The following is a 27,386-nucleotide window of genomic DNA, read 5'->3' on the forward strand; positions in this document are numbered from 1 at the left end:
TCCTGTGAATAAGTTATGTGGTAGGCTAGGTGGTTGTTAGTTTGCTACTTTGTGTTGATACAAGAAATACAGACTTTTTTTAGATGACAGTTGACTGTGTAAATTCCATCCCGAGTTTTTACAAAACCAGGTTGTCACTAGGCCACACAGTGGGCTCTGAAGACAACAACAAAGAAAGCCTCCAAAGTAGCATGGGTTTATTTTTTCTGATAAGCCATATTAAGATGTTTACTATTATTGGTTAAATGCCTATTGCAGGTTTCATCCCTGTGAAAATCACCTAAAAGAGAATTGACACTGCGTCTGTAATTGACTCTGGCATGATAGTTGTCTTCTGACAGTCACCTTCCTCACCCTGTTGTCAAGATTTAGCTTTGGTATCAGGTGCAGTAGCACATCCTTATTCCGAGTTTTGTGGTGTTGGAAAGGATTCCAGAACTGCCTGGGTGCAGGAGGAATAATTAGGGTCACTCACGTGCCTCAGTTCCTGCTTTCAAGTGCTCACGCCCTGGGAGAAGTGGTTGGGTTTTGATATGCCTGCTTTGTTTTTTTGTTTGTTTTTGTCATATTTACCTCAGCGTAGTATGTGGTTAGATTTATTTACAAATGTGCAACTTTAAAAGATACATAATTGTATTCATTTGCAGCTTCCTTCAAAGCCAGTTAAGGTTTAATAGCTGTTTCAAGCAATATCTACTTAAACAAAGTACTTGACACTTTATTTTTTTTTTTAAAGCAAAGTCCAGTTTTTCATTCTGTGTTCTTTAGACTGTGATTTAAAACAATACATTAAAAATATGCCAGATCATTTAAGTTACTGGATAGCCATTATATTTTCTTGCTTGCAACAATATAGGCAAGGTAATTTATTTCTTTTAAACTTCTGCAACAGAAAATAAAATTACCCAAGAAAACAGCTAGACGATACCCAGCATATGAGCTTTATCTCTATGGTGAAGGGAACTATGCTGAAGAAAACAAAAATCTCCTGTTGACAGGAATTCCAGTTCTCTTTCTTCCTGGGAATGCTGGCAGTTACAAACAAGGTAAGCATTTAGCTAAGTTATAGGTGTGTTACAAAGAGCTGTCATTGTCATGCATTAGTTAATGGCAAAGAAGTGTTCTGTTTGAATTAATATCAGCAAAAATCGTAATGATTGGTCGTATTATGGTGTAGATATCTCTGTTAGTCCATGGTTAATTTCAAACACTCGAAAGACTTTGTTTTTGTTTGAAGTCAGTTGAACAGTTGAGTTATAATTTTTTTCTGCAGTAAGACTGACTTTTGAAAGCTAGAAACAGTGCAGTCTATGCTGTACTACAGCAGTACTGCACCCTTGCTGTGTTTTTGACCGCAAACATCTGGTTGTTTTTGATTTGATCAGTGTTTAGTGCAGTTATGCCAGATAAAGCAAGACCTGGATTTGATGAGAAGAAATGGAACAAGCTACCATCTGTGATGTGAAGCAATTACCTGTGATAGAGATAAGCATAATCTTGTGGCTTGTCCTGTAGCTTCATTATTTCCCACCTCTTGGTGTTTTTTCCATAGCATCATCTTCCCACTTTAGCCTGCTTTTGTTTTCCAGGTTATTCCTTCTTACACTTTTAGGCTCCAAATGAAAAGAAGTAATAGTTTTAAAGCATTTTTATTTTTCATCATAAATACTGAAGTTAGGAGGCTGATGAACATGAAGTATTGTGTTTAAGTGTTTATTCAAGTATCCAGTATTCCTTCCAGTCTGGGTTTGCCAGACTGTTATTTCTGTTCTCTGAAATGTGCTTTGTAACAGTAACACTTCTATGACACTAGCCAAATTGATGTGTATGTATGGGGAAAACAACCACTGTCTAAGCCCTGATGTCTTACTGTGATATTTTTTCCTCATATTTGCACTGAACTTGGTTGTTAAACTATCCAATGTCAGAGAACCTTTACAAAGTTATTTTCTTTGGGAACATCTTATTACAAAGTGAAGTATTTTACCAACTCCTACTCTCAGAAAACCCATACAGTCAATAGTATTCACAGAAGATTACGAACATAATGATTATGAGAGATACCATATGGACTTTTGTATTTGTGCATAAATTATTGCCAATCTGAATTAATGCTGTGTCTAAAAACACACCAGTACATCCTTAGGCAGGAAATAAAATGGTACTTTCAGAGTATGTTAGGAATCAAAAGGAGGTATATGAAGAAAAACATAAACTGGGTGAGTAGAAGTGCCACATGCTGTGGGTATAATGTGTTACTTAAAATCAGTAAATATTTAAATATTTACTTTGTTCTTTGTTTTGAGAAATTGGTTTAGGGAGACTGTTCATTTTTTAAAATCATTGTCAATATAAATTGTTCTGCCTTAATCAAAAGCTCAGAATAGTTGTTTTATCGTGGAATTTATGAAAATTCGTATTTTGTTCAGAATTTGTTATGGGGTAACACATTTTAATTATGATACCTAGATGACCAGAGAACACACTGTTACTGTTATTTTCATATTTGCTTAAAATATATTCCTGTTTGCTGACCAGTGAGGATGGAAGTGCTGCTGCCATCTTTGCTGGACTTGTTACTTTGACGTGCTACAGACGTGTTTTCAATGTGTTACACTGAAACATGGTAATTCATCATCTTTCATGGGCACTAAAATGAACCTGTTATAATGTACAAAATCCAGACTTTGCGTAAAAGATGATGATCTGGTTTAATTGTTGCGAATTAATCTGGGATTGGGAGAACTGAAATCTTGAGTTGGGTTTAGGAGTCCATTACGCACTGGCCTTGTGATCTTTGACAATTCTTGTTCCTTTTACCATGACTTCTCAGGTATAAAGTTGTGATAAGATACTTGAGCTTTTAAATACTCTTTAGGCCTTTTCAAATAATTTCAAAGGTGCTCTTATTGCTTGTTAGCTTTAGACAGAATTGGTGAAATGATCGACTATAGATTAGATTTATCAATTTCATCATGCTGGGTGTTTCTACATGTTCTCCATACATGTATTACTTACATTAAATTATGTAATAAATATTATTTTCCAGTTTCATGAACTTTCATGAACATTGATTTCTATAGAAAACTTTCCTGAGAGGGAGGATTCTGCAGGGCGCAGATCTCAGGAACTGTTGCACTCTAGAAGAACCTTGCTTCTGCCAGAAGCAGATTTGGGTGCCAGATTTGGGCAGACCTTTCTGGTGATCATTAGTTTATTTACAAAAGTACATACTCTCTTTTGGGACTTTGTTTTTTATTTTCTTTATCCCTATCATGCTTTTTTATTTGCAGCCATTTACTGTTCCCATCCTACCATGTCTCCATGGCAACTCAGGGACAATCCTGCATGCAGAAGGCTGCATTAAATAACAACCAGAGTTAGACAGAGAAGACAGGTCAGAAGCAAGACCTTGTAAACAAGACATTTTCTCCCTCAAAATTTTAGGTGAAAAAATGTTCTTTGGGGTTTGGTTTTCCAGTCCCTCATACATAGCTCGGTGATGTTTGGAAATGTTGTCCTAGACTCAATAGCCTTCAAAGGAATTTTAGGAAAGCCTAGCATTAGCAGTGCCTCTACAGTTTTAAGTAAAGAATGCTTGTTTTGCCACCTTGTCCTGGTGACAGTAAGAAGATGCAAATGAGATGAGAAAAGTAGCCCTCAGGTGAAGAAACATAATCCTTGATCTTGTGTAATTTTTTAAAAATTTAAAGTATCTCTGTAGTCTGCAGTAAGCTACTTCATGTGCTTATCAGGTTTGTCTTTTCCACGTTCTGATATGTTTACTTATATTTTTTATCAGATTCTTATCAAAATAGGAAATAATACTTTTTTCTCATTTCCCAATTTGGTTCTGACAGTGACTGGCTGATACTTTTGCTCTAATTATTTGTGTCTTCAAATCTGGTTTTGTAAAACAAGTGTGATTGCGTATTAGAAAAGAAATTATTTGCTTTTGGATGTTGTCTTCATCCTTTTATAATGACTTGAGATGAACAATGGATTTAAGATAACATTAGTTGCTTAGTAGATTTTGTATTTGTTTGTCTACTAATGACAGTGCTGAGCAGTGACTATTAGATTGTCCTAATTGATGTAATTTCTTTTTCCTAGTTCGTTCTCTTGGCTCCATTGCACTTAGAAAAGCAGAGGATGTTGACTTCAAGTATCATTTTAATTTCTTCAGTGTCAACTTTAATGAGGAGTTGGTTGCGTTGTATGGTGGTAGTCTGCAACGACAGACCAAATTTGTGCATGAATGCATAAAAGTAATTCTTAAGTTGTACAGGGTAAGTAGTGACATACGCTGTATAGTGTACTTGCGTTTTGAAATGGAATTCTGGTCTTCAGGAAAACTGAAGAATGACGAGTAAAGGAGGGAGACTCTATAATATGCGTAGATAATTGAATGTGATAACAGTGCAGTAGAGAAGTGCTGCTCTTCAGTAGCTTTTTAATGCTTGTGACAATCACAAAGTCTTGGTTAGGTTCTATACTGTGTTTCTAAATAAATACTTCCATGCACAACGTATGCTTTTTTTGTAGTAGAGACGTAAACTTTCCCTAGGTTATTAAAATATTCATATAGCATCACTTTACATCCGTTTCTCTCTAAGAAAGTTCTTTGATATCCTGTGTCCCCAAGAGTCTCAGAAATTAAAGTAAGCTTAAGTTTCTTATGCTTACGCAGGCTATGTAGTATTTCTGTTTGAGCTGCAAACTTCACGTTAAGCACATTTTTTGAGATAGCAACTAAATTTATATTCATTTTGTAAATTTGTCAAGTTGATACTAGTTAATATTATGCTTGAGTGGACCTAAGTTAATTTTTTTGGGGGAAAAAAGAAAAGTACAACTGATTACCCTAGTTCAGTGTCAAATCTCTTTTTGATGTGTCTAATTGCCCTTTGCTTAAGGATCGAGAATTTGCACCGACCAGTGTTGCAATAGTAGGTCATTCCATGGGAGGTCTTGTTGCAAGAGCATTGCTTACTCTGAAGAATTTCAAGCCTGAACTTCTAAACCTCCTCATTACACAAGCCACACCTCATGTTGCACCTGTGATGCCTTTAGACAAGTATCTTACCGGTAAGTATTGCAGGTTATCTAGTTACATTGTATTTCTTTGGTGATCCTCCCAGCATTCATAGATGAGATTCTTGCAGATCAACAGCAAAACCTGCTGTTTCTTTACTGTAATTAATCTGTTACTTTGTTACTCAGGTGGTTACTCTAGGATACTGAGAGAAAGGAAGGTGTCCTATAAAATGAATTGTGTGGACTTGAGCTTCTGTGCAGGGCCTGGAGCTCTCAATAACTTGTAATTTTAGTAAGTTGTGGAGCATGTTACTACATTTGTAAGCTCTCCAGTGAGTGACATTTTTTCTTACTTTTTTATAAAATGTGACCTCTGTAATGGCTTTCTTTATCAAATGAATTGCCTATATTTAGAAGTTGCTAAATTTAATGTTTGTTGTACCCAAAGGTTGGGGGGTAAGAATATTAAATATAGATGTAATAATGTATTTTGTATAATATATTTACACAAAAGATAGATTGTATTTTTTGCTCACCTTAATCACTGTGACAGAAAAAATGAAGTGTAATCATTATGCAGTTCTTGAAAAGCTAGATTTGACTGAACTGTACTGATGAAATATGTGCTCAGTGATCATTGTGCTGCTAGATGTGGATATTAAGGGAATTGGTGAAGGAAAGGGAATAGACATTTATTTTCCTTATTCTCTGTGGCACCCAAGAGGAATGGATTATCTTTAGCTACTGAATTGGATTTATTGTGCTTGTATTAATTCTCCCTGCTACAATTGATTGCAATGCAGTGTTTCCGTGCTGTCTGTTTCTGGTCTGCATCTGTCCTTAAAATAAATCTGTGGTTTGCTACTTACACAATATATATACTCAGCTGATATAGAAGTGTAAGTGTATCTGGCTTTCCCAACTGCTACCTCCTTGGGATTAAAACAATAATGCCTCTTCCTTATATGAATCAAAAGTCATAAGCAGAGCTTGAATGCCTTTATGGGGGCTTACAGAAACTTTTAGTTAAATGTTTCTATAGCTTTTTTGTATATCGAATAGACTTATGGGGAAATTGTGATTGATTTTAATGTATTTTATAGATTTTTATACAGCTGTAAACAATCATTGGATTCTAAAGGCCCAAGATTTAAGAAATTTAACTACCCTTTCTGTGGCGGGAGGATTCAGAGATTACCAAGTTCGTTCAGGACTGGCTTTTCTACCAAGATTGAGTCAACATGACAGTGCCTTATCTGTTGTGGTAAAAAAGCAAACTATTTATTTGGTTTTGCATGGAGCTGTATTATATAGCTACTTATGTAATGCATGTACTGGTGTCTAATTATACTATGCATGTGCAGCATAGTATAAATATGAAAATACTACACGTGAAAACACAAAGTAGATAGTGTATGGTTATAAAATCGTAGTTGATGTATAAATGAGTGTCCACTGGAGAAGTATGTGTTGGGATTGATTTGAACCATCTGCCACTAGGTACTGTTTCTTCTTGCCACCTTCTTGCACCTTTTCAGCTCCAGAACTCGGGTTTTACTATTACGCATTTTTGCAAGAGATGTGTATATGGAGACTGACAGATGTATAGTATAGAAGTAAACTGCTTGTTTGATTATAAAAGAAGAGCTCTGGCTTGGAGTCTTCTTTTTGTATTTACTGTTTTGAAGTTTCAGAGAACTTAGGAATAGAAAGGGTGTACTGGATCGTCAAGTCCAGTCTTCTGCTTTTGCAGGCATCTGTCTCCTTCCAAAATGAATCAAGAGGCATCGTAAAGTAGTTAGGTTTGTCCTTCCATGCCCCCACCATCAATTTGTTCCAAGCATGAAAGAAGCTGGAAAATACTCCCCAGTAGGAAGAAAATTTGTAATTTTCAGCTTCAATTTACTGCGCAAGCCAGGTCTTAAATGAGTTTGTTCTGACATCAACTTGAAATGCTATCGTCATTCCCTTGGTGTTTACCTCCCTGTCCATTGTACAGAAAGCTGTCTATAAATAGTCTCAGCTCTAATTCTGCTAGGCTAAAAAGATTAACTCTGCAGCCCCTTTGCCCTATAACCGTTCTCTGCATCTGCTCTACTTTCCTTTCACTTGAGTGTTGGTGACCAGAATTTTGCGTGAGATCTCATGTGTAGTGGTACCGGGGGTTTTTTTGTTGTTCCTTTTTTGATTTGTGGGTTTTGTGGATTTTGTTTTGTTTCAGGGGTTGTTTTGCTGTTGTGGTTTTGTTTGGTTTTTTTTCTTCCCAACTGCAACGCATTAATAGTTCATAGCTTACTTGAATCAAATTGTATGACTAGATGATGAGCTCCATTTATGGGAGGGGTTTTTGACATTGTTAGCCCCTAAAAGGTAATACATGCAATATACTTACACAAATGAACAGTTTCAGACTGTCCAGTTCTTTCTGCATGGTGTTCTGATGCTCTTTTCTGTTAAGGATGCCCTTGACTTTTCAGAAGCAGCTCTCATTGGCACTCTTCTATTCTTGTGTGCCAAGAACACTTATTAAAATAGTAAGATTAGTCATAGAAGCAGTCTTACCAAATATGTCTCCAAAGTTTTGTCCATACCACTGTTTGCCCTTTCACCGTTAGTCTCTGCTATCTAACAGATAACTTGGTGATTTTGTTTTACAAGTCCTGTTTCACAAGTGCATCAACTCTGAGATTTTTTTTTGCCTGAAGAAGTTATTCTGTTGTACCCTAGTCCCTGAAACTCTTAAGAACTAATTTTTAAAAATAATTAATTATGTTTAAATAAGGAGGTGAAAGGCTTGCTTAGAGTGTCAAAATGTCAAATACTAACAAAATCTTAACATTTTTCCTTCCCCAAACAGAGCTCAGCTGTGCCTAGAGCTTGGGCCTCAACAGACCATCTCTCCATAGTGTGGTAAGCTAATGGAACAAAGGTTAATTGACTGACCATACATCCCTCTGTTCTCTACTGTTATCACACCATTCAATAAATTAACTTCAGCATAACATTATTATGATGTCTCTTCTGACCACTTTTATTCCCTTGGATATTTCTTTTCTAGATTTAATTTTACTTACTCTGTCTTCTAGGTGCAAAGAACTGATCCTGGCTACCATTAGAGCTTTTTTTGATCTCATAGATGAAAACACAAGGCAGGTTTGTATATGTGATCTCCTGTATATTTCTCCATCATGCTTTCTTCTTCCATCCCAGAATGCTTAATTAGGTCAAATACCACCCTCTTATACAGAAAACTCCTTTTTGATTATTTCTCAGCGTCATGCTGAGAAAATTGTTGCTATTTTGTACAAGTCACTGAAAAATCTTGTGGCTTTTTGTTGTTTGACCAACATGTTCAAAATAATTAGGTGTTAACTCAGTTTTTATTAGTGACTGCTTGATGCTTTGTAGCTGAGGTGTGGACCTAAATTTCCTTCCATAGTGCAGCAGGCTTAGTTGGCCTTGCACCAGGATAATCAAATTTTGCTAGGTATGGAGCTTTGAATGTGACCTCTGAATGTGTGTTCAAGTCACCTGCTCTGACTAGTATACTAAGGGTGAAATCTATGATAGTTTAACTCAGACATAATACTTCTCAAACTTCCCCATGTGGTGGTGTCATAGTGGCCAGCACACGTTTGTGGTGTTCTTTTGTAAATAGCACTTAGAAAAATAGAATGCAAGTAAAATACTAGCATATTTTTTACCTCCAGCTACCATTATTTATTGTTTTTCTAAATAAATATCCTTCATGATACTTTTTGAAAACTCTTGAAGAACTCTCCTGTTGTACTCTTTCTGAAATGTTATGCAGCAATGAATATGAATTTGAATTAAGATCCAGGAGGTTGGAAATACATAAGAGCAGAGCCCCAGACATAGAAGAGGAAGTTTTCTAGGTGTTCTTTTTGAGGCTGTTCATGGCAGACTTCTCTAGTTTCTTAGATGTACTCAGTTAGCATGTGATTTAGAGAGACATAAATGGATAGTGTTGTTCTGGAGTTGACTGGCAGTGTGCTGGAGGTAAGCAAATACAGAAATTTTCAGAAATCAGTTGTAATGGCCACTATTTTGAAAAGCTGAATAGACAGAAAATAGTACTGGAAATTTGATTTTGGGAAAACAAACAACCAAACAACACAATCCCAACCCAAAACAAAAGTGAATTCCAGTGTAGCTCCACAAATATTTGGATGCCTGCAATACTAGGATGAGATTGTAGTAAGGTGGATTTGTGAACTCAGACTCGCAAATATAAACCTGAGAATTTTTCCTAAACTCTGGCATAAGTGTGTAATTTCAGAAATCGTGTGTTTATAGAGGAACTTTAATAGAATGGTTTCCTTGTGTTAAAAGTAGGCAAGGATATAAACTAAAAGTTCTAGCTATGCTTTATATCTTGTGTAGACTTCATGTATTGCAGTGCTTGGCTGTTGATGGCACTTTATTTGTTCAGATTATCGAATTTAGAATGGAACTGGTGTACCATGTCTTCAAGCAATCTCTCTTGCCTCTCATCCCCAAAATTCTATTGCTAGCTATGATCATGTGATGATTGTAAATCACACAAACTGGTAAGATAAAATTTAACAATGTGCTCTCTTTTATTTAGATAACTGAAGATCCAAAGAAGAGAATGTCCGTATTGAATCACCACTTTGTGAGACACCCTGCAAAGATATTTGAGGAAAATCCTGAAGCTTTTACAGAACTAGCAGGTGTGAAGCAGTTTTCTTTTGAACAGGATTCAATGATACTCCTTGGTTAATAGTTAATCTTTTCACTAACAAACCTCTGGAATACATTTTGTCCTTCAGACATTGCTGAAGTTATGTATGGGTTATAGACCTAAACTATCAGGTTTTGTGTGGTTTCTGCACTGAATAGATTAAAAAGGGTTAGGAGGTAAAATATGTCATTTTCCTATGGCTTAGATTCTGGGCAGCGAGCAGGAGTCTTATTTACACCAAGGTGTCCAGTAGACAATCTCAGAAATTTGGAATAGCTGGATGTCAAAGGCACAGTCTGATCTATGCCTACAACCCATGTTTGCAAGAGGGATAGCATGGGTCTTGTAGAGTAATTGTGTTAGCTTTGTGCTACTCCTGGAAATCCTGAATATTCAGATGTGCTTTGTCAGTGGCTTCCTTTTTTTTTAATGACACAGCAGTGTAAAACAGACTGCACACTGATGGTTTCCTTGTAACTGCTAAGAATGCATAGTTAAAGGTGAGAAATTTTGACTGCACAGAGTCTTGGGGACTAAACAGAACTTTTGCAGGGTATAGCTGCGTTCCTAGCTTTGCTGAAGTGGGCTGAAGCATTTTATGAAAACCACTTTATTTCAGGAAATTTCTTAATGTATGCTATTGCAGAAGTGCTGTGGTAGCTTGAACTTAGGTGTCCAGTTTTGGCCATCCTGGTATAAGAAGGCATTTAGACATTGACAGATACTGAAGTGGCTATGGAGCTGAGGGCCACCAAAATGGTTAGCTCCTGGGGCGCAGGGCATGGGGGAGAGAGTCTGAGTGAATTGGGTTTTTTTCCACCTTAAAGAGAGTGCTAAGGGGGATCCTTCAAGTACCTAATGAGAGATTGGAGAGATGGTGAAGCTAAATTCTTCTCAGAGGTGCACAGTGATGACAGAATAGACAGGAGAGTCCAGTTTCAACAAAAGAAATTCCAATTAGATGTTAGGAAAAAGTACTTCACCAGGATGGTGATCACTCTGATCTCTTCATTATTCTTATTCTTTTTCTCCAGAGATATCTTTGAACTGCTACTATTTTCCTGTACGTGTTGTTCACTTCATTGTTGACTTGCTTCTATGCAAGTTTTCTTAAAAGGCTAACAGGAGCAAAGATTGAAGTTGTTTTTAATGTTGCCTCAGCTTTAATCTGTCACATTTTAACTACATTAGTATCATTCAGTTTCTTATTTGTTTTGTTGCCTTGAAAGCTTTGTTTTGAGATCCATAGGGGCTTTTTTACAGTTAATATGTGATAAAATTGGATCTTAGAGTTTTGCTGTTTCCTGTGCAACTGATGATAACTGCTGAATGTAATTCTAAACAATAGCAATCCTGAATGTCGATTGAAGCCTATAAGCTTTATGGTCATTTACAGATGAGAGATAATACCTTGGTGATAAGTAAAAGATAAGCAATGGAGATGAGGATAATAATTCCTGCACTGTGGCATTTAAAAACATATTTATTTTTAGGAGCTTTCATGTGGATTACAGTCAAAGCCTCAAAATGGACTTACTCGGTTTATAATGTAAGTAACATTCTTTCCTCATTGTGTTTTTATGGTTATTTTTTTACTAATGAGCGGGTTTTTTTCTTTTAAGGATTCTGATGGAAAATACTTCACACTTCCTCTTGCAAGCCACAGAAAATCATACAGTCATGTTTACTGTGAAAACAGTATGTTGGTAAGAAAATACTTCTTTAATGCGTGGAGTTTGTTTGTAAGGCTGTATTGGTTTAATTTAGGCTTGCTGCAGTTTTAAGACAGTTTAATAAACGCTTGTTAAATTACTGACATCCATTTACATTCACAGCCTAATGCATTGTGGTAGATGTACTTCCTGCTTTAGCTTGTCACACTTCCTGTTCAAGTTCTGAAACCTTCGACGCCATCTGAACCTCAAATGTTTTATTTTTGACTCTCTTGTGATTAGGCCCAGATTACTTTCTCCTTTAATTTAGTGCAGGTGTGTATTGATGGTTTTTGAATGAATAAGTTATTTTTAGTGCTGCCATATTCTAATTTGGGAAAGCTGTTTATAGGTTTATTTTCCAATAATAAAATTTAAGTGAGCCTGAAGGGCTACAGAGATCTTCCACTAAGCAGTGGAAGCAAAAAATAGCACTTTCTCAGCTGTCTTGTCTATTGAGAGGAGAGGTGATAGTGTGCATTTCTTATATTTTTATCTCAAGACATATAAATTCAGCCCAAATATTTTTAGCAGGGTAACTTTTGCCTTTGTTATAATATCTCAAAGACAGGACTAGTACTGCTTTAGGAAGAGGAGGTACAGAACCATGTCTGAGATACTTGCATTGTGGTGCTGTTGCTTCAGAACCCTTAAATTCTCAGGAGAATGAACAGTAGAACATTAAAAATTGGAGTATTCCTCAACTACTTAGGATAGTACCTTGAGACACCTCATTTAGTTACAAAAGATTAAACTCTAATAAAATTGGGTTTTACATCATACGTAAGGCAGATATTTCCTGAAGAGAAATTGAGTTTGCTTAACTTTCTATTTGTTGTTAGAAAATGTATTGATTCATAACTAGAAAAGGTGACAAATGGAAATTACTTAAAATAGTCTCTAGAAACCCTCACCTTTCCCTCATACTTCATCTTTCTATCCTTGTAATTGTAACTCCAAGATTATGATAGCAGGCTCTTAATGGAGGATATCACTTGCTGTTAACTGGGAAGTCTAACTTCATTGTGAAATGAAGAAAAAAGTTTGTGACTATCTTTCATTATAAATAATTGACGAAATCCGGGAGACTTTTTATCATAATGTTAACTTCTGCACTTCATCATTGACATCTTAATGAGAATTTGGTCACAGCAGTGATAGCTGCTGCAGACGCATTTAATAGGAAAGGAGTGAAATGAAGATGGAAGTTTGTTCCTCTTTTACTAAGTTAATTGCACCAAGGTTCTGCTGTCAGAGGATTTTTAGAACAGTTTCTAACATCTTTTGTACTGAAACAGTATGTAGAAATTTTGGAGAAGATTATTTGCATTAACTTCAGCATTGTTTGGATATAAGAAAGGCTATTTTAAATATATTTATAAATACATTCACACATAAGTAATTACTATTTTATGATACTGACTTTACAGGACACAAGTAGCTGGATTTATGGCTGTGTGAACAGTAATTCATCAATGTGGTGAGTATAAGCAGTTCCTGTTCTTTATTCATATAGATCTTTTGAGACTACACTTGAATTTCAGGCATAAAATCTCCTTGTGCTTAGGAAGGAAGAGATTGTGAAGAAAAGTAAAATCCTTAGTGTGAATAATTCATGCTTTCTGTTTCACCAAGAAAAGAGGAAAGTAGTTTTTTTTTCAAAATTATTGCATGAATGCAGAATAAAATAGGTGATCTTTTTCTTCTTTAAGCTGTATTTTTGACTTCCATAGCAGTGAAAAGTTGTTTCTGTTGCTCTGTTGTGGACACTACCTGCTGTACTGGATTCCCGAATTGTGTGTTTTGTAGCATCTCTTTAGAATCCTATGACAGAAGACATCAAATGTCACTCAGAGCCTTCAGAAGAGTGGATTGAAGCATCTCTTATTTCTTTTTCTTATTCCAAAATTGCTATTGTCATATGAAAATTATGAAGAAATATGGGTGATTAAGTGATTATTTTAATCAGGTCAGTATGATCATTACAAAATGGATTTAAAACACTGGCTTAGCTTACCTTTCTGAAGTCAGTTCAAAATAAATTCAATCTATTCAACCCTTCAGATTAGGGAAAGCTTCTGGGTGGAATTGAGCTAGCGCAGTATTTAGCTGTTGTGGGATCTGTGCTGAGCTCTGTAGCCACAGACTCTTGTATGCAGCTGACAGCCACATGTCACAATTACTTTTTCCTGATCTGAGGAGAAGTTGACTGTTACTCCTCCATATAACCTTGAGTCAGCATCAAAACCTCCTCTAATAATAGTGTTTTTTACTGTGGACTGTCCCCCCTGAGATCATGTAGCACTATGTGGAGAAACAGAAGTAAAATTTTGAAAATATCATAACACACTGAACTGCAACACATTCAGTCATTTTAACCTAATATAAGTACACACCATTTTACAACTGCTGCAAGCTCTGCAGCAGCTAACAATATTTTTGTTTTATATGGTATGGTTTAGATGTTCCCATGGGAAAAATTGGTACTTTTGATTTTTAAAAGATGCAAATAAAACTGTGTGTTAATTCAGTGCCAGTGCTGTTTTAATGCATTAAGGGTTTTCATTATGTGTTGGAAGTTACATAGCTAATAACTACTAAATATTTTGTGTATGACAAAGTTAGAACTTTGCGTAACTTGTTTTTGCAAAAAAACAAGATTTGCACTATCTGAAGGGATAAATTTCAACGGTAGCTAACTGCAGTAGATCCAAATCTGTCAATTTGAAATCATGTGAATCCATGTAGAGATGGAGGAAAGCTGGTATGTTAATCCACTGTCATAACGTAATGCCTATGTTTGTCCTTTAATGTGCATTAATTTTTACAGCCTGGAAGCTACTGATTTATCCTGGAAAGCTGAGTTGCTTCCATCTACCAAAGTAAGTACTGTGCATAACTTGTAGGAAGGAAGGGCACTTGGTGGGGTAGCTGCATGTTATGGGAGAAGAATATGTTCTGTTTGTAGCATTGAAACATGGCATTTGTATTACAGAGGAAGGGGTACAAGAGTTGGACATCTGGGAACTGGCAAGAGACAAGCTAAGGGGTATGTTCAGTAATAGCTTTTCTTTTTCTTTGTTTTTTTTTTCCTAAGGTTGTAATACTGAAACTTGAGGACTATCCTTCTTTGTCCCACATTGTCATTCAGGTACCACCCACAGCTGGCAAGAAGGTAAAAAAAAAAAAAGAAACGCAGAAATTGCTTGCTTAGTGTGTTTATAGCTTTCAGATACTGTATTAAATATGTGCAAAGTTACTTTGAGAAACCATAAACTTACACTCCAGTGTGGTTTGAAGGTAACTTTGTTATCTTCTGTGAGCTAGGAAACATTTTCATTTGATAAAACACCAAATGCAAGACATGAATAGTACTTGAAACACACAGCAACAGTTGTCAAACCAGTTCCTAGAGTTCTTGTTGGAGGTTCCAATTATATTCTTCCTTATTTTTCTTAATATTCTGATTGCATTCCTGAATATTTATATTTTTGAACATTTATCTTTGAATATTTGTCTTTTTGAACAGTCAGCTCTCTTATCCATGATAGCAGAGAATGTTGTAGATAACTGAAGACACCACATACAGATTCTGAGGATCTTGGTGGAGATACCTCTGCAAGCTCTGAGACCACAAATAATGTGGTAGACTGAGTTGTGCAGCATTTGATAGGGTAATTCTGAATCTCACAGCTGAGTTGGACATCTTTGCACGAAGGCCTCATAGGATCCCAGTAAGAGGAGCACATGCAGTGAATCTAAACTGACTTTGTGTATTACCCAGCTGGGTCTGGCAGGTCTTTCTAGTTAGTCCTGAAAATTGCAGATCACTGAACTTAAAGTCTAAGTAGATCTGACACTCCTTTCTGTAACACAAATACAGTCTCTGTGTCTGTGGTATAATAATCCATCATCCAAGAGATTATTCACAGCTGAAGTGATTATAATGCTTCTCTGAGTGTCTCTTCAGATACTTATGACAAAGACAGCTTGCAGTTAAATTAGTAATATACAATGATCTAAGCAAAGATGAAAGAGAGATCACTTGTGAAATGTAACTGCTAAGTTGCAGTCCAGTGTTAAATCTTGGAAGCTACTTTTGAAAAGTGAACAAATGCTGGATTTACAATGGGACAGAAAATAATTTTCAAGTTAACGAAATACTTATTAGACACGGTACAACTCATATTTGCTGGAGACTTTGCTTTGCTTTTGCATGATTGAACTTCAGGAGACAAACTGAAGGCTCTTTCTGCTTAGGAATTTGTGTCGAGTTTGGACGAGTTGCTTTCCTTTGCAACACCACTTTTCCCAAAAAAACCCATGTACCTGAGAAGAAGGGGTGTGAATTGGATTCTAGTTATTCTCAGCTATTTGAATAGACTTTTGAAGGCTATTGCAAATGGGTGAGAGCCAAAGTATCCTGGAAGTTATGCTTAAGCTACCCAAACATGTACTGCTGCGAGCAGGAACCTGGCAGTCCCCAACAATGGAGTGTGGAGAGATGGCTTTTCAGTATTTGTGTCCTGTACTCTGCCTGAGACTGTGAATAGAATTTGGCAAATGCAAAGGTTTTAAGTCTTGTGTTCAGTTTAGGTCTGTATTTAATACCCTCAATTGCAGTATACTTTGGACTGTGAATTCTTCATAGAGGAGTCCAGAACGGTACGGCTTCCTGTAACACATCTTTTTTCTTTTGGTAAGTATAGCATATTACTTTTGGAAAAAAACCAGAAAACTAATATAACTAATATTTGCATAATAAATTTGCTTAAAAATTGCAATGGTCAGGGAAGTTTCTGAGGTTTTGTTTTTCCTTAAGTTAATAGCAGACAAATAAGAAATGTGGGAGTTTTAACAAATAGATATAGAAGCATATAAGTCTCCTAGAAAAAACTTATCTGAAGACGTAGTGAGGTCTCAAATAATTTTATCTAATATGTGAAAATAATACATCATTTACAGGGCTTTCTTCAAGCAAAATTCTATTAAATTCAACTGGGTTACTTTACAATGTACAGCTCCAGCACTTTAACCAAGTAAGAATGCTACTTAATTTTTTTAAGCTAATGTAACCACTCGTGGGAGAATGTGATTTTTTTTTCTTCTTCTTCTATATTCTAGATATATCAAGCTTTCAAAATTTATATAGAGAGCCACTGCCAGTCACTCAAAGGTAAATATAAGTTTTCTGAATTATAAATTTATAAAACAAAGCTTCTTGAAAATTCTAAAGCTGATGAAAACGAAAGTTCCTTCATACAATGGGGTTTAGGCAGTACTGTTATCATCTACTCAAATGTCTCTGCTAATATCTCTCACTTCCACTTTTTGTCAAGAAAAGTAACTCACAGAAAATGTAGAATTTGTCCTCATACAGGTTTTTTGTTCTGGTTTGGTTTTTTTTTCTTCCCAACAAAAGGAAGCTTAACATCCAGCAGGATTCTGCATTATGATGAAAGTGTTTCTCAAAAGTAGCACATTTGGCTAGGATTTCTGTTTGCTGATTATAGGACTCAAATTTGAATGTTGAGCTACATGAGCTTAAACAGAAGATATAAAGGACTTCACTAAATGACTTTGTTCCGGTAAAAAAGAGTTGGGTTTATCTGCTTGAGTTTACAGCTTTGTATTGAAAAACAGAAGTTTTCTTCATACTGTCCTGCCTTTAAATGTGGATATCTCGCTGTCTTGTTCCGTAACAGCATATGTTTAAAAAAATCTCATTTTTGTTCAGTGGTAACTGATCTACCTTGCAATGTCAATTGCAATGTAACTGCAAGCACTGTATGGTGATCTAGATGTCACTTCTGTTTTACTTCCATTTTAATTTTTGGAGACAGTTGCCACATCTTGTTCTTAATTAATTTTTTATTTTTTCATTCTCTGGCATTTCAGAAAGAAAACCTAGTGTTTACAGACTTCATATACCCTGGTCACATGAAGACTCGATAACTGTAGCGAAGTAAGGATTTTAACAATTATAGCTTCTTGATATGTTTTTGAAGAATGTTTACATCCTGTTATGGTAAAATTTTTGATACGAGTCAGCTTCACCACTCTTAAGTGTTTGGCCTGTGTATGTTTTCCTCATTTGCCTTTCTGCCCTTGTTGACAAAGTTGTTTTGACTTTTCCTCAGAATAAGAGTTTCTACTAGTTGTTTAAGAGTTCTCACTTATTGTCTCAAAGGAAGTCTGATTTGCTGGTCTGAAATTGTCAGTGTAATCTTTGACCTCCTCATGAAAGGGGAGTAGAGGGTACTCTGGATGCTGGCTTCTTTCTATAACCCAGCGTTTGGATCACACAACAGCCCTAAGTTGCTTCAGCGTAGTCCTGACAAAATCAGATTACGTGGCTTGAAGTTGTGCCACTCAGAAATTGCAGCTGAACAACCTGACTTTATTTTAGATGGTTGGAAAACTGTCTTCCCTGGGTTTTTTCAGAAGTCTTAATGATACCTCCCTATTTTTCCCTGTATTTTCTAAAAATGTAATACTTGCAGGAATCTGAATTGTATTCTTGAGAATCTGTCCTTCCCATTCTTGTCACTCAGCACATCTACATGTTCTGTGAGGCAGCGTATACATTAATGCTAAACTTGTCTGTTTTCATTAGTACCATGCCCCTTGATAGCTCAGAGAAGAGGGGACTGAGAATGTTACGTAGTTCTTTGTGACTGGATAAACAGTTTCATTATACCATTTCGTTCATTGCTTGCAGTGACACTTGGTATACTATTTCTGCTTTATGTACACTTGTTGAAGACTAAGGTGTGTTTGGCTTTTTTTTTTAATATAAGGACAACAATTACCAATTAAGTTGTTGTTTCAGAGTTCCGTCTTTTACTGAGATTTCTGCAAAACTGCATATTGCTCAGCCTCAAAATGACAGCAGGGTTCCAGTGTTAAATATTTACTCTTCCTCAGACTGTCAGTATGAAGTGAGTAATACAAATTTACTTTATAGTTAGTTTGCGTTGTTGTATATTTTTTGTGTAACTGTCTTCTAAAATACGTAAATAGTTAATCAAAATAAATACTAAGCAAATCCGAAGGTGAGCTGCTTGGCCTTTTTGTAAATGTAGTACATGTTACATGTATTTTGCAACAGTTGTAGTAATACTGAAAGATAGGCTCTCATTTCTAAGAAAAATTTTAAAGCATTTGTTTTTAAAAAGTCAGTAGTAAGCTGTTGTACTTTTTAATTATGGGATTTCTGTATTCTATTAATTAAGTTGGCTTCTTAAAAATAAAAGTAGTTTGCACTTACGCTTACCATTGTTTTAAAAACTATTTGGGTTTTTATATAGGTAATTCTGAAGACATCACTTTCACAGATTCTTGGGCAAGTAAGACAACCTTCTAGTACTAGATTGTTTTTTATGTCAGTATCATCTATAGAAGTTCTTCCTCCCCGTCCTTCCTTCCCTTTCTTCCCTCTCATCCAGATAAATGTCAGGCCTTAGTTTTCAGAAGAGTAGAAAAGCACTCTAGCTCCAAAGAGCTAACGTAAATGTTGAGCATTTGGCTTTGTGGTTAGCTGAATGGTAAAGGGATGGCAGCGTAGGTCACTTTCACTTTCTTGCCTGATGAGTCAGTAGTGTTAAAACTTTAAAATACATTTGGCATCAACTAATAATTAGGGAAGTAAGTCTAAGTAGCTCCATATGCCGCTTTTCAACACGTTTTCTTGGGTTATCAATGAAGAATACATTTTGACCTTGGTTAAAAATAGTCTAGCCATCTGCAGTTTTCTGATTCTAAAAAGTAATTAGTTTGCAAACATCTAAGTGTAGTGCTGGAATAGTGGTGGCAAGTTTCTCTATTTGAATGTAGATATTTTTATCAATGATTTTTAATTTTGTTAGCGCTTTAGAAGAATTTCTGTGCTATTTCTGTATTAATAAGATAATCCTTCATGACTTGGGACCATAGAAGTCAATTAAAACATACATGAAATTGCTTCCAAAAATTCTGTTGCCCAAAAGCATATATAACTATATGCACATTTTGCTTATAAAGTGGCCTTTTAATTTTTTAATTAACATTAACATGCTCCTGTATTCTTTTAGTATTTATCTTGACTAGAAAAAAAAGTATTAATTTATAATTTGGTCATTTATCAAACCGTGTTTGAGTAACCATTTATGAGAGATCCGAGTATTTTCCACATATGACTTTAATTACTTATGATGGTTATCAGATACTTATCTACCAAAATGAGAAACTGTTTGAATCTTCCGAGAAAGCTTTTCCAATCACGTTGCCATGCTGGCTTCATGATAATGTTTTTGTGTGTGTATTTTTAAGATATATTTATACATATATAAATTAAAAGTTATCCTTATATCCATGTCTTTCAGATAATAAGGTTCCATGCTGGAGCTCTTCCTGTCTATGTTGTTTCTAATATTCTCCTTACTTACGGAGGACAATTGAGCACATTGATATCAACAGGTAGCTTTCTAGATTTTTTTTTCTGTCGCAAGTTGGTTTTAGAGAAATTACCCAATTTACTCTTGAAAGACTTGCTAGCTGGTGTGAATTTTTTAAGCTAAGTATCTTTGAAGTTGTGCAAGTACTTGCGTCTGTGCCTTTCAGTTTCAGTTTTTGTTTGTTGGTAGTTCTCCAAGGTTGTGTTGTAGCAGAATGTCTCCTTATTTCATTCTGCAATCCCTTCTTTGTGAATGATTAGTGTTGCACAGTATCCTGGAATTAATAGAAATCTACTTAAAAATACATGTTAAAGCTTCAAGTATCATGTTAATATGCACAAAACACTATTTCTTGCATGAAGATGAGATATGCAGACTTAACTTCAGACAAAATGAATTTTTATCTAAATTCAGATGGTGTTTGTAATCTCTCTAGAAGCTCTTGTGACACATTACCTGAATATGAGTGATCCAGTGAATAAGGGCCTTGATGATGAAGTATGCTGACTTACAGTACTGTTATAAGACATGGCTATCTTGTTTTAAAGTAAACTTTCAAGCCTTTATCTGAATTTACTGTTTGTTGTGGGTCGTCTTTGTTAAAGTTCATGACAAAATAATAATTATAGATGCTTTCTGTTCTTGATTCTAGGCCAGTGTTCAGACTTTTCCCTTGAACTAGTTAGGACAGCTAAACCCTACAAAGTAGAAGCTCTTATAAGCATTGTTGTGTTTCTGCAGGGGTGAGTTTGCATAACTTATTTATTTAAAGCAGTTTCCAAAAACAGAAGTTTCAGTAAAACTATTGGTGGGGTGGAATATTTTTTTATTTTATCTGTAGTCATTGTGAACACGTGACTGTGATTTTTGTTTGAAAAACTGTAGTAGGAAGAGTACTTGATACATATATCATACTGTAATGGCAATTGGAAGTGATAAGTAATACTGCTTTCATGTTTTTGGCAGGTTTAACTGGTTTAGAGAGATATGGGAATCACTGTCACTACCAGAGGTGGATGCTGCTGTACTGAGTAGTCAGGATGCATGGTTCCCCCTTGTGTCCCTGATTCTATTTCTTTTTGGGACAGGCATTGCCTACTGGAGTGGACTGTTTTTCTCTACATCTCTGAGACTCTTCTCTTCATTATGGTTGACTCTGATAAGGTAAAACAACATTATGCTGTATAATTATGCTCTTTTAGGTGACTGTGACCACATCATTTTTTCCTGTTTGCTTCAGTGGGAATGCTTGGGCAGAATAAGTTGTGCAATAGAGTTAATACATGTTTTTAGCCATCTGGGTTTGTCAGGGTTAAGTACTAATGAAGTATGAAGGTTACCTTATGTTCCTTATTCCACATCTTCAAAAGGGATTCAAAAGGGGTGGGAGGGTTGGAGGGGGAAATAATAATTTCTGAAAGGTGTAAGATTGTTTTGTTAGGTCATTTGATATGAAAGTGTTTTGGTTGGGTTTGTTTGTTTTATGTATGTTCAAATTTGTCTAGCTTTATTTTTCCAATGTTTAGTTCAGGAGTGATTTATTCTTGTCAGTCATTCACAAAATCGTTATTCTTTGATCTTTTTTGTTTTGATGTTGTTACAAGACTAAAACAGCCATTTTGTCTTTCTTTAGACCTACTGTACTTCAAAAAGATAACAAGTTGATTACACCCAGAAGACTTTGTGGGGTGTTATCCTTTGGTTTGGTTAGCTGGATCACTTGTGGTGCATTTGCTGTGTTCATTGTTTATCTTCAATACTTGTTTAAGGTACTGAAAGGTTAAAACATCTTGAGTCTATAACTGAATTCAAATTTTTGTATGCTTTGAATTAACCCTGTGTTAAAAGCAAAAATAGACATTACCATTTCGCATCCTTAAAGGAAATGTTATTTACATGCTTGAAATGGGTCTTTTTTGAACTTCTTAGACTCTCACAATCTTGTAATCTTTTGAATTATTTTGTTCTTTTGATAATGCTTTTTCCGAAGAAATGTGCAGCCCCATATGCCCGCTACAGTAACACATACAGTTGCGATTTTTAACTCATGGATAGGTAATGTTACAAAATCAAAGACTAATAACTCCTTTGAAGAGAAACTTTAGCAAAAAGGGGACTTGGAACACTTTTTCATTAAAGACTTTTCACAAATCTTCATGGAGCAAAAGGAAGAAGAGTGGATATATTGTAGAGTTAGGATAGTCTTTCTGTATATCTAATCTGATCCTTTGGCTAGTGCCTCAGGCATCCATATTTAGTCCCTGCCAATCAGTTTGCATGGTCTTCCTTGCATCAGAATGTCAAACCTATCTGAGTCGCCCTATGATTATATAGCTGCTAAATCAGCTACTATACTTAGCTTAGGGAAGCACTGGAGCATGCATCTTGGAGTAAGAACACGAGGTGTTGCAGCTTACAGGTGATCTTGAAGTAGGTAGGTAGTAGCTGAAAGCACAGCCTGAGGAACAGGGCTATCTCTAATTGAACTCCCTGTGAAATAAGGTTACTCTGTGATGGATGTTTCCATGCTGACATTACTCCCCCTTCTGCAATAAATCTTTGACTTCAGTCTTGTCCTATGTGTCCTGTTTATGGGTTTCTCCAGAAAGTGAAGTAGAACTGAATTAGCAGGAGGAGATGAGGAATATGCACGTTTTCTACTCTGTGTTCTTTGTCAAGCACAGTGGAATGGGAGAAAGCAGAGCAGCAAAGTTTTCTCTCTGTGCTTGGAAATCCTTCCTTAAGAAAGCACTTTGGATGCTGCTGATAAAAAAGGCAGAGGGAGTTCTTGCATTGCAGCTCTACTGGGGGCCCTAGAATCATCTAGCTGTAAAAAAGTTCAAAAAAGAATTAGGCCTATTTTTTTTTTTCTCTTCTATACTACAGCTTTTGTGTGAGGAAACATTGCTAAAAAAGCTGAACTGTCTGTCTTGCAGGTTATAAAACTACATGTGAATGTAAGAGCACAACAAAACATACTTAATGGGGTAAGTCTGTTTCCTGCTTCTGTTCAAAATTGTGACCAAAAATTGTTTGGCAAACATACGCATTATGAATTGTTACCATCTTGCCTTGGTAGTATTAAGCTGTGCTGTGATGGCTGTAGTTTACTTCCTGTGTGCATGATGTGAAAGAAAAGCCAGGACATGAGTAGCCTGTTCCATCACGTATGACTCTTGCATTCACTGTTCAAGATAGCTGCAGTGTGAACTTGTCTGAAGTACAATTAAGAAGAAAACTTAGTCTCTGAATACACACAGAACAACAGTTTTGGTCTAAATTTTGGTGTTTGATTATACATGCCTTATCTAAAAAAATAAATTTAATTTCTAGATAATCTATACTACAGGTAAATATTTTTTACATATAGGTAGTTTGTGGAGTTTAGGCTCTTTTTTTTAAATCAGAGGATGACAAATATGGTTTATTAGATGGATGTGAGACTGCAGTTTAAAGCTGTTTAAAAAGGAGTGAAGCAGCATTGGATTTCATGCATTGTGAACTTTGATTCTTCAGTTACTTTAAAGAATAGGATCCAAGATGTAAGCATGCGTGGATACAAACATATAACAACTACCTGTTCTTTTTTGCAAATGTAGTTAAAGTAGTCTGCTAGAAAAAGTTGCTGACAGTTTTCTTTGGGTTTCTCTGAGTGATTTTTTGTTTGTTTAGTTTTAGATCCTCTCCTTCTCTTCTTCCATCCCCATATATTTTTTTGTTTTGTTTCATTTGTTGGTTGTTTTTTTTCTGTCATTGGAAGGTAGCATCTGCCAACTTATTAGTTTATCTTTGCTATTTATTCCTACAGCTAGGATTTTACTCCCAGTTGCATTACCTCCTGTATCTTTTTCCATGAACGATCATCAGTGATTTTCACCTGCATGACCCGTATGCCTTATTACTTCTTTTAGTCTATTCTTCTTCCTTCCAGGAACTCCATTTCTAATCACTGCATTGCTGTCAGGGCATTTCCACTCTCCATTCTTTTCTTCCAAAGACACAAACTATCAGTGTAAAAGAAATTTCTGGTTAAATCTAGATGCTTTAAAAATTGACTATTGAATTTTCCTTTTGATGGTTTTTTGAGAGAGAAATTGCAAATTTTCTTCTTAAATCAGAGCTGGTATGACACTGTTGGGATAGTTTTTCCCTCTTCCTCCCCCAGCATGGATTCTTACAGGTCTGTGCATGATTTTTATGACCTTTGCCTTTTATTTTCAGGATTCGGACCACTCAAAAGAAACTTCACACAACTCCAGTATACACACAGTCAAAAACCAGAGTTTGATGGACAGTACCTCAAAAGCAACACAGTCTCTTTCCAACAGTACAACAATTGCTGAAGCCATTAACAGTCTTAAGATGCATGTAACAATTCTGAATTTATTCACATGGATTGTGCTGCTCAACTTGCCATCTTTAATTTATTGGTCAAAAAATCTCAGGTAACTTCCTAAATTACTGGTAAGGTGGTAGAAAATAATACGAACCTTTGAAGATAGTAAAAAAATTGCAAATGTTTGACTCCTTACATTATTAGGTAAATTATGCTATCAAAAACTTCTGTTTATTATAACTTTTTTCCTATGCAATCTGGTTTATGTCATTTTATCAGTGGGTGTTAAGTGATGAGTGATATGCTGAAGGATTCAGAAAGGATTTCAAGTCAGGCTGTGATGCCATATACATTTCACGTATGTTTGTTGATATCAGAACATGCTTATTCCCAACTTGGAATTTATCTTGCAGTCTAGTTTAGAAATAACATGCTTTTTAAACCATTTTTTGCAGGTACAATGTTAGACTTGATCCTGATCCATGTAGATCTACAGCTATTATCCTCATATGCATTTTAGAAATTCTCATGAATTCAAGTACTTCTAAAATGAAATCAAGGTACTGTAGCCTAATTCGCTGTTTTAGTTTTCCTGCTTTTTTCTTACTACTTCCATTTGTGTGGTAAAACTCAATTTCTGCTGCACAGGCATGTAATCATTCAGCCTACATAGGGGTTCATAAACTTGTATGGCTAAATATTAAAGACTGAGTAAAAGGCATGAAAATAACTTGTAGTTCAGCTTAGTGGAGAAAGTCACTGGTATTTATCACATGGACTTAAATGACGTTATTTGCTATCTAAACAACCAGTTGCATAAAGACTTCTTTAACTGTGACTTTTTCATTTGGAATTAATTGAATCCTTCCAAATGTTACAGAATCCTAATACATTTAGCAATTCTTTTCAGAAAATTTCCAGGAAAAGCAAATTCTAAACCATTATAGTTACCTTCTTGTAATTCCCCCTTCTGGGCATAGTTCTGGAAATGTAATGCGCTTTCTACCAGATTAAGAAGTTTTGAGCACTTGGTTTTGCTGACAGGTAGAGCATTTCTTGTTCAGATATGAAAATAGTCCCTCATGAAAGACAATGAGTAACAACCAATGTAGTTTATCCTCTTGACCAGTACCTGTTAACTCAAATGATCTAAAACATGAAATCTTTCTTGGTTGCAGAGAACTTATTTCTAAATTAATATAAGAATATTTGAAAATGGCATTTAATTAGCATTTTTTAATAATTGCTCTTGCTTATGCATCAGTACCCATTACATCTATTTGTTCTGTTTTAAAAATAAACAAATCCTTAAAATCGATGAATTATTTTTCAAAAGAAAGTAAAAAATATTTGCATACCTTCTGCGTGTATGGCTACAAAAATGGCAATTTTTTTCTTTATGTTCTTACAGTAAACTCTTGAAGATCGCAGCCAAAGTTCCACTTCCTTTGTCTGTTGCAATGTTGGCCTTTGGACAAATGCATTTATACAAAGTACCACACTTCGTAACCTTTTCTCTTCTTCTACATGTGCTGTGTTGTATTGTGTGATGTTCATTGTACACAGGAAGAACAGTGCAGCCTAGAACCTTAACACTGGAGATGGGGCAAATTTCAACAAAGAAATGCCTAGATTAATATCATCAGTAGTTTACATTATATGGGAGAGAGGACAGAACTGTGAATGCTTTATGAAAAGTTTGTGGTTCTATTCGTGTTGCTTAGAAAGCTTTTCATGGTGTTTATTTCCTGACTGTGACAACTGAGTGACTTAACTATGTGTGTGTAAGCACATAAATCATACCGTGTAACATCTCAATATGCTCTTTGCCTTGTCGACACTTTGATATTTCATTACACTTCTTTGTTGAAACAGACTTTTTTTTACTCACTATGCCATACAGTGCATATGTTCTGAACTTGCATCTCTTGCAGATCTGAATTATGCTGGTTGAAACTCAATGCATTTCAAGCACACTGTGACTAGCACAAAAACTACACAGCCAAGTAGTATACTTTTATAATCACCTTGTGCTACATTTAAAAGCTGCCACAGTTGTGTCTAGACAAACTAGAATGTACTCCTTTATGTAGAACTGTTATTTCTGTCAAATCATTTGTTCAATCGGTGTGAGTTGAACATTTGTGAGTTTATGAAAGTCTTATACATTTCACTTTTTGTGAGAGTAAGAAAACAACAATATTCTGTGTAGCTTTCTATTCAGGAAGGATTCCAGCAGATTCATAAACAATTTGCTGTAATGTTGTTTTAAAACATTGCCAGTTTCCTCTGGAATTTTGTCAATTCTGAAATTACTCCTTGGACTTTGTCCATGTGTAGAAGCTAGCAAACGTTGAGATACGCTGTGAGTTTACAGTGCAGTTGCTATACCACGCTGTTTCCAAGTAGACAGGGCAGGGTTTTTTCCTATTTTAACTGGAGAATCAACTCTCTCATCATACATGTCCATACATGAAATTAATCTGTAATAGTTACAACGCTGTAACTTCGTGGTCTGCCATATAATGCTAAATTCCACACGTGGACAAACTTAGTGGGAAATACTGACTGTAATTATTAGCTCTGTATGAAGTATTATCTTAGTGCCTAGATGCTACAGTGACTGCCATTTATAATAAAGCCTAGAATAGCTATGTGTAAGGAATTCTGTCCCCTGGACATATGTTTTGCCAACAGAAGAAATCTCAATAGCCATTAGGTTAAAATGATGTGTTGATTCTGTGTAGAGATGAACCTACTACTTGCTTCTGTGTTAGTTGTCTCCACTCCATCCAAGATACCTGTTATCTTTATAAGGAAATACTAGACCAGCGCAGTCTGCATCTTATACAAATAATAAGAGGAAATCTGCTACCCACAGCCAATCAAGTATATTCTTGATACTGTAGTACAGCCAGCCTGACCCATTAATTTTAACCTATCTCATTAATCTTGCCTGAAGTGCCTCAGTTAGTTCTAGTGCGTTGTTAGGGTCAATTTATTTGAGCTGGCTGGAAAGACTTAATTCACACAGTGACTTTCTGAAATGGAGGACAAATGTAAAGTAAGCACCTGTTTTGTCTGCTTACATACAAGCCAGCAGTTCAAGCTATCAGTAAGTCATTAAAACTGCTTTAACT

The 27,386-nt window shown here is 35.7% G+C and overlaps 1 protein-coding gene across 1 annotated transcript; it reads left to right on the forward strand.

Annotated features, from left to right (window-relative positions):
* Window positions 1-892: 892 nt before the first annotated feature.
* On the forward strand, window positions 893-25,796 carry PGAP1 (post-GPI attachment to proteins 1; the record flags this gene model as incomplete). Its single annotated transcript, XM_010181733.1, has 25 exons — window positions 893-1,046; window positions 4,114-4,289; window positions 4,917-5,088; window positions 6,141-6,301; window positions 7,895-7,947; window positions 8,124-8,190; window positions 9,647-9,752; window positions 11,257-11,312; window positions 11,386-11,469; window positions 12,906-12,955; window positions 14,306-14,357; window positions 14,573-14,650; window positions 16,099-16,174; window positions 16,441-16,514; window positions 16,600-16,651; window positions 17,374-17,440; window positions 18,308-18,416; window positions 18,786-18,824; window positions 19,839-19,932; window positions 20,563-20,653; window positions 20,877-21,074; window positions 21,544-21,679; window positions 24,132-24,355; window positions 24,702-24,806; window positions 25,658-25,796. Coding segments are annotated over 25 exons (2,613 nt in total), but the record flags the coding sequence as incomplete, so codon positions are not given.
* Between the last annotated feature and the right edge of the window lie 1,590 nt (window positions 25,797-27,386).

The sequence above is a fragment of the Mesitornis unicolor genome, unplaced genomic scaffold (genome assembly GCF_000695765.1).
Source record: "Mesitornis unicolor isolate BGI_N332 unplaced genomic scaffold, ASM69576v1 scaffold163, whole genome shotgun sequence".
NCBI classification, from domain to species: Eukaryota; Metazoa; Chordata; class Aves; order Mesitornithiformes; family Mesitornithidae; genus Mesitornis; species Mesitornis unicolor.